Source organism: Glarea lozoyensis, assembly GCF_000409485.1.
Source record: "Glarea lozoyensis ATCC 20868 chromosome Unknown GLAREA6, whole genome shotgun sequence".
Taxonomy (NCBI): Eukaryota; Fungi; Ascomycota; class Leotiomycetes; order Helotiales; family Helotiaceae; genus Glarea; species Glarea lozoyensis.
The window spans coordinates 606,604-614,072 of NW_007361001.1; the positions used below are offsets into that span (position 1 = coordinate 606,604).

At 47.4% G+C, this 7,469-nt stretch overlaps 3 protein-coding genes across 3 annotated transcripts; 2 read left to right on the forward strand and 1 right to left on the reverse strand.

Moving 5' to 3' along the window:
* Positions 1–438: 438 nt before the first annotated feature.
* GLAREA_02505 (uncharacterized protein) lies at positions 439–1,790 on the reverse strand (the record flags this gene model as incomplete). The annotated part of the gene is made up of 2 exons (XM_008087591.1): positions 439–1,648; positions 1,699–1,790. 2 exons carry the CDS (start codon positions 1,788–1,790, stop codon positions 439–441), a joined length of 1,302 nt encoding a protein of 433 aa, XP_008085782.1.
* A 288-nt stretch (positions 1,791–2,078) lies between these two features.
* GLAREA_02506 (Thioredoxin-like protein) lies at positions 2,079–2,649 on the forward strand (the record flags this gene model as incomplete). Its single annotated transcript, XM_008087592.1, has 3 exons — positions 2,079–2,090; positions 2,185–2,511; positions 2,563–2,649. The coding sequence occupies 3 exons, from the start codon at positions 2,079–2,081 to the stop codon at positions 2,647–2,649; spliced, it is 426 nt and encodes a 141-aa protein (XP_008085783.1).
* A 1,330-nt stretch (positions 2,650–3,979) lies between these two features.
* On the forward strand, positions 3,980–7,459 carry GLAREA_02507 (RNA-binding, RBD; the record flags this gene model as incomplete). The annotated part of the gene is made up of 7 exons (XM_008087593.1): positions 3,980–4,166; positions 4,296–4,709; positions 4,794–4,952; positions 5,005–5,707; positions 5,757–6,367; positions 6,523–7,340; positions 7,394–7,459. The coding sequence occupies 7 exons, from the start codon at positions 3,980–3,982 to the stop codon at positions 7,457–7,459; spliced, it is 2,958 nt and encodes a 985-aa protein (XP_008085784.1).
* Between the last annotated feature and the right edge of the window lie 10 nt (positions 7,460–7,469).

Below are 7,469 nucleotides of genomic sequence, written 5' to 3' on the forward strand. Positions count from 1 at the left end.
ACTAGGGAAGGGCGTTTTTTGTGTTTGTATACCCACTTGAGTTTTGCTCGGGAGATTAATATACCTATGTTGTGTTGGTAGATGCATGGGTGGGCGGTAGGTTTGAATTGTAGAGAATGGTATAGCGAATTGTAATGTTGAAAAGCTGTGGCGGAATGAAGTGTTGATGAATTCCGATCACCACTTGTGGAGAGTATGTTGTGTCTGAAAATCTCTCGTTGACGGTTTTTGGTTTGGGAATCTATGATAAAGCAGTGTAGAGAGTCTAATGTCCCTTAGATTTGTGCCACGCTATACTTATTTTCAATTCTGATATCTCAATGACCTGGGAAGACATCCCATCGCCACATCCCAAACGCCCAACTCCAGCCAGCCTAATACTATATTACACCTCCGACCGCTTCCTCTCCCGTTCCAACCTCCCAAACATCTATCTTCCTACTCAGATTTCACACACACCTCAAAAATCCCAAAAAGCAACCAATCCAACCAATAAATCAAACACCAATACAAGCTCGCCCTCTGATAATCAAATTCCCCGTTCTCCAACCGCGGCACTGCAGAGCCTATCATGTCAGTCGTGAACCAGCTGAGAAATGGGATCTGAGCCATGACTCTCTTGCTGTAGGATTGCTGGGGTAGGAGAGCTTGTTCTGCGGGGAGGAGTTGGGCTTTTTTGGCTGTGGGAATGATTCGACAGTATGCGTCGGCGGAACTGTTTTGGGCTATGGGAGCGACGGAAGTGGATTGGCCTATTACGGTGCCTGATGAGACAGTTACTGTTGATGCGCCTGCGGTGGAGAGGGTTGTTGTGTCTAGGGTTTGTGAGGAGGAGTTGGAGCCTGAAGGGGATATTTTGTTAATCCCCCGTCCGATTTGGCTCATGGCTGGAGTTGTATAGGATCGCGGCAGGGTTGAGGCTGGTCGCGGTTGAACGTTAAAGAAATTTCTGCCTGTCGTTGAGCCCAGTGTTTGAGGACGCTGAAATCCTGCTTCAATCGCTTCATCGGATGAGGGTGGAACTCCACGGTATAATTCTGCGGACACAACATAACCTTGAATCGTTTGCGGTGATGCGTCGACCGCTGCTTCTGCTCCTTCTGCTGATTCGAATGTGACTTTAATCCAGTGTGCTCCACCCGCCCAACTCAATGCCTTCGCCTTTTCCTCTGCAGTCAAGGGTTGCGTTCGCAGTGAAGCTGGGTCTCTTAGATCTGACTTATAACGCCTCTGTTCCGAGGGCGGATCTCTTGGATAGTCTTCGCATATCCTCCCTCCAATACGCTCGTATTCTCTGATGGCCGCATATTGGTGGGTGTCTTTGAACCCTCGCAGGATAACCTCTGTTGGTTCTTTGTGAACGTAACGCGAAAGGGTTGGTCCGTTTCCTTCCGCGGGAGCTCCAGCTCCAGATAGATTCGGCTGAGAGACTGAGGTGGATAGAGAATTATTACGCTGGGGATCAAGCGGAGCTGCGACTCGGCTTGAAAGGAAATTCGAGAAGATCGCGCCGGCAGCTTCTAACGTTGGATCCTCCCTTCGTGCAGCCGGTGTGCCTGTCCTAGATCTAGATCTCCTTGTTGATTTTCCGAAAGATCCCGTCTCTGCTACCGCTCTTCGAACTCTTGAAACTGAGGGACTCTCGTTGCTATCTGAATCAGGAAAACCATCCATGTTTGCGCCGGAAGAAGCACTTACCCAGGGAACAGCATAGCATACGGTCTTTGTATGCCATCCTCCCCTACATACAACTCCTCATCTGGAACATTATGTAATATTAGGGGTGGCATGTCGGTGGGCGGATTGCTGCATCAAGCGGATAGGAATGCAAGGGATGATTGCCAGATTATTTTGAGGTTCGGAAGCACACGTCCAGCATACAAAAAATACGCGGTTTCGCAGAGCAACCGGACGGGTGAACCGTGGCTGAATTGAACTTCTGAGCTGGAACTTGCTTGGCATCTCAGCGTGGAACATGGATGTTCCAGGGCAGGGGGGTGCAGCTTAGATCGTCATATTCCGTTTGGAGCTTCAACGACATCGAAAGCTGCAAAAAAGTTAAATTCTCTATCAGCAAGATGTTTAGATTTGTAAGAATTCCGCGCTGTTATTCTAATAGACAGTTTGATACTGTATTTCAAAGATACTAGGAAAGACTTAAACTAATTGCCTTGGAACTGTTAGCACAAAACCCTCGATGTAATCACCCTATTCCACAAGGCAAGCTTGCCAACCTCAACGAGAGTCCACACCATCCTCAAGACAGCTTCTGCTACAGCCTCAGAGACCGCGACCGAGGATCAAGCTGGCGATCACTCTGCGCAAAGCAATCCTAAGAGAAAGGAATTCGAGCTCGATGTGCAAGAGGAACCTCCCACCGAAGATCAGCTCAAGACCATTATTGATTACCTTGGTACCAACAAGATCTCTACGCTTGTGAAAGGAGCGAAGACGGAGCTTGAAGCTATAAAGAAGTTGAAGGAGAATGGTGATAACTTTCAGAGACCGGTGGTGAGTCTTGGGCAAGCCCCCTTCGTTGCAGCTCTTATTAATTGTGTATAGACTGTTGATTGGGAGAACGGAAAGGCTGTGGCGGGAGACAACGAGTCGGAGATCCTGAAGCTGGTGCAGGCCCTGCCCGGTAAATAATTTGTTCCATTGTAAGATATGTATTGAATGGGTATTTGCGACTCGTCCTTGCTGTTGCTGGTCTGCGAATGCGAATGTTGTACATACAGCTGTGAAACAAAAAAATGCGAATCTCCTCTTTGATTGATATTGCTCCTTTTTGCCCAGTGTTTGTTCGTCGAGGATCAAAGGCAGTCTGCTTCAGACATTGATTAGCTCTGTAACATCTAGTTGGGTGGACCTCTCATGGATAGTATCGCGGAAATGTCTATTCGAACGAGTTTATCTAGAAGAGCTAATTGACGGATGTACCGCCACGCCATAGGTACCTGTGATAGGTTTCGGGCTATGGAGCAAGAGATACATGGTAAGCATTCCTTACCTTCGAGGTTACATGTGCTAACCTTTAAATAAAGAAAACTTAAGGACTGGGTTTAAGCCTTAAAGCAGAGCACTCCCACGCTGTTTATGCCAAAGGGGTTTCCTCATCAGGTATTTTTCAGCCCCCTCCGCGCCACCTTTGGTCCTAGGTAATGAGTATGATGTGGTGACTTCTGTTCTTATGTTGACCACAAAGAAAGCGCGGCAATCTTCTCTCATTAAGCTAAGCGTTCGTCCTATGAGCTCTGCCGGCCTCTTAAATCGGGTTGCCGCGATCATCATATCATATTCGTCCCAAGAACGTTGGCCAAGAGGCCCATGAGAGTTTACAGCACTGCGCAACTACTAGTCAAGCTGCATAAGGTCTGGCACATCAGTAGAAGAGGAGCAAAATGCCCTCAAGGGGTTTGAAATGGGGTGTCGGCCCTCCATTATAAAGCTGCGGTGAGAATGTGCTACATCATATCCCGTACTAGTTCGAATTAGCAAACTACGATTCTAATGCTGTTCATGCTTTGGTTAATTCACATATCTATCTATGCTTAGAAAGCTGGTGGAATTTGCATTAGCTTCTATTCACTGTACAGAGAAAAGGCGCGCCTGCTAGTGTGTGAACCCGCTATCCTCTCCGCGTTCTTTGGTGCCGACCCAAACCTTCTTTCTCGCTTTCTCGCGATCGAAGTTCAACCTTCAGCCTTCAACCTTTCAACCTTCCGTCCAACATCGAGCAATCATCCCTGCTTTATCAGTGCTATTGCGCTTAGAACCTGTATAACACTCGTTTCGCATCCCAATCTCGAATCTCCACTCCTCTCGAACTTCTAATCTTTAATTACGGTTTCGACCGACACTTCGCAGAATTTGACGCAAACATACACCTCACCTTCCATCAACATTGGCGCAGAGAAGGCGACCATCCACTCTTCGATCTGTTCGATTGCCCGTTCCTCTTCTCTCATAGATCGCAAGGATGAATTATACGAGCCCTGCGGCGGTGGCTCGAATTCCACCTGCTTCGCCAGCCGTTTCCAACGCGTCCACAATTCGGCCACGGGTAGGAATATCTACAAATCGACCAGTACCGCAAACAATCGCTGGCTTTTCGCCAGATTTCTTCTACGCGCCCCATCCAGATGCCAAGGCTATCTTCTCGACAGGTTAGTGTCCTGCGACCCATTCTAATGCAACGTTATGTTTCCAGCAGCATCATCCGCTCAAAGATATGAATGCCCTGCTGTGGTTTTACGTTGATTTGTAGGATAAGTGAGCTGACACTATGAAAATAGAGAGAGGGACGCGACCAAAACGATGCCTTCCAAATCCCCTACCTGCAAGAGTTTTACACAGTAGTATGGAATTGGATGTAAAGGCTAGAGCTGATCAGCTTCGAAACGATTTCCCTACCGTCGTTCGATCCATTTCCATGCCCAAGAAATGGGGAGATTTGCATGAATACTTCGATGCGGTTGATCTTTATGAAGAGAGTCCCTTATTCTGCTGGCATGTTATTGTCTCCCTCGCACAAAAGAACAACCAAATGCAGGCAGTCTTTGCTCATGCTGTTAAACAGTGGGTAATGGAGTGGATGTCAGCTCACCGGGACCAAGTATTGAACAGCCCTCTAAACGCTGATCTATTCTCGATGTTTTGGCCGGATGAGAGGGCAAGCTTCGACGAGATTACCCCTGCAGAGAAACAGTGTAAGTTCTCATATGCCAACCTGCTTCGTCTTGTTGTTTTATCTTTTGTGCAATGTTAATAGGCTGATGATTTAATGAAATTAGCCGTACGTATAGATTTAGAAAATGAGCGGGTTAAGTTGTTCCAAGAGTTAAACCATCCGGGTGCAGCCAATCTTCCAGTCCAAGTATTGCACCGCGTTCAAGAGCAAGTCCCAAACTTTGCAGCTTCACCTTCCCAGGCACGAGTACTACCAGTGCAGAGTGGGTACTTCATCCTTGTCCTACCAGATCCAGCCCTAACAATTCACTTAAGTACACCCAGTGTCTGTTCCTAATTTAAGCCATCGTCAAGGCCATATTACATACGACAACTTCATGCAAAATCAAGGGCAACGCCATAATGGAGCTGGCTTCAACGCGACTACGCTGCCAGGGCGCCCAGTCAATCATAGATATACGGGTCCAACTAGGCCACGCCGCATGTCAAATGATGTTTTGAGAAATGTCAGCAATTATCAAAACGACATGCGATTCAACAATCGTCCTACCAATGGCCAGGGATTCATGGACCCCGCAATGCGTACGCCTGTTCGGCAGCACGTTGAACCAATTTATATCAATACTGGAAGTGGCAGCTTCGGATCCTCCAGTCCTCAGACTCATGGTATTGTGAACCTTCCAGCAATTGGCGAGATCGGCCCAGATCCCTTTCGTGTTTGGTATGATGAAAACGCAGGTCCTCCGCCAGCAGGGACTATTAGGGAAATGTGGCAAAACGAACCAAGGGCTTATTTCCCACCGAACAAGCTACACTGTACATGGTTCTATCATGGAGAACCAAAGAAGCATAGTGGGTTTGATCCGGACAGGAGTGATCGTACGGCCTATGTCAATAATGTGCCCACTGATTATTTTACCTCACACCAGCTTAAAGAAGACATGGCAACTTGTGGGACGGTCGAGAGCATTCACTATATGAACAACGGATTATTCGTGACTGGGTCAGCTCTAGTTATGTGAGTCTCTGCATTTGACATGGAAGCGCTTCCCTAACATACTTCATAGGTTCCTCGAGAAAGAGGCCGTCGATAAAGCCATCAAGAAGTTCCATACGACACAATTGAATTCAAGTGTTCTTAGTGTCAGACCTTATGAACGTGGTTCACGAGATCCCTCCGATAGTCACCATAGCCCAGGAAGCTACACTCACAGGCGTGTTGGTTCATATGGCCGCAACGAAGGTCACCGCCATAGAGGGCATCGATATTCTTCAACACGGGGATCATCCGGGTCCTTTAGTCATGTTACAGCAGGCTACGAATACAAGAATGTACGAAATGAACTCAACAATGAGACCAGACATGATCGTTCTCTAAATGACGGAAATATGGCTACACCGATCCGTGCCTCTATGGCCGAAATAGCACAGCATACCACGGCTTTGAATCGGAATTTCTCGAATGGAATGCTTTCATCGATTGAGAATATTCCCAGATCTGACAGGAGATGGTCTGGCCCGGAAACTCGCCCAGACAACAATCGTTCAAAGAAGACCGCCAACAAAGAGAATTCACCAACCAAAAGCTCCACTGTAGGCTCAAGAAATAATAGCCAAGGATTCAAGAAGCCAGAGGACAACAGAGCATCTACCCATAACACTAGCAATATGGGTAAAGGTAAAAGGGCCAACAAGAAAGGTTCAAAGCAAAACACGTAAGTATTCTAATTATATTTAAGATTCAAATCTGACGACTCTAGTTCTACAAAACCAACGCCGGCAACCACACCAACGAAACAACGATCTGGAAACTTCTTCAGCTCATCGTCTAAGGAATCAACATTTCCGATAATACAACTTCGTCAACTAAGGGGAATGATGCCCACTTTGGTGGACCCTTTAACGCACCCATATCTACCCAGGCTAGTTCAAGAGGATTGAACCCAGAAATTACACAACGCCGGCAGGAGCCGAATGTAAAGGACCCCAACACTCTACCATTAGGCAGAGGAGAAGCCCTGTCCTTAGGTATTTCTTCCACAGGAATGTCTAGTTCAGGTTCATCTGCCTCTCATACCGCGTCTTCAAACAATACATCCTCGGCTCCGAGCATGTCACGAGAGACGAGCATAACAACGCCGTGCATGTCGCGAGAAACATCGACATCATCGCAGCAATTGAACAATTTATCACAAGACTTCAGTAAGCAATTAGTCAAGCATGATTCGCAATCGACTGTTAAAACCACAGCACCGAGCTCGAAGAAACACTCAAGCGCCAACACATCCGACTCGGACAATAATACCGCTCGAACGCCCAAACTCGTGGGTGGGCAAAAGAGCGATGGTCAGGCAGTGGACAATGTTCAAAAGTTCCAGCCGCGTAAGAAGAATAATAACAAGCATAAGACTTCTGTGTCAGCTAGTAGCTCAACTCAAGGGGGCGAATGCTCAAGCGTCCCAACGAATTTGGAGGCAGGAAAATCGTTCGTAAATGGTAGCAAGACTTCGGGCGATGACAAGGGGACTGAATCGACTGCTCTTCTTAAAAGCCAGGTTGATCAATCTGGTTCATCATCGTCGAGGACCACCAGTGAGTCCGGTCAGAAAGGAAAAAAGAAGACCACAAATGGGATCGCGCGGGATGGCCATGTAAGCAACAGAAGTAGCTTCTCAGCTACTGGTTCTTCGACGCTTAAGACCAGCACAAAAACTGGCAAGATGGAAAAGAGCGCGCCTACTACGCCAAAGAAGTCGATGTCCTCAGCTAGTCTTCTCGAC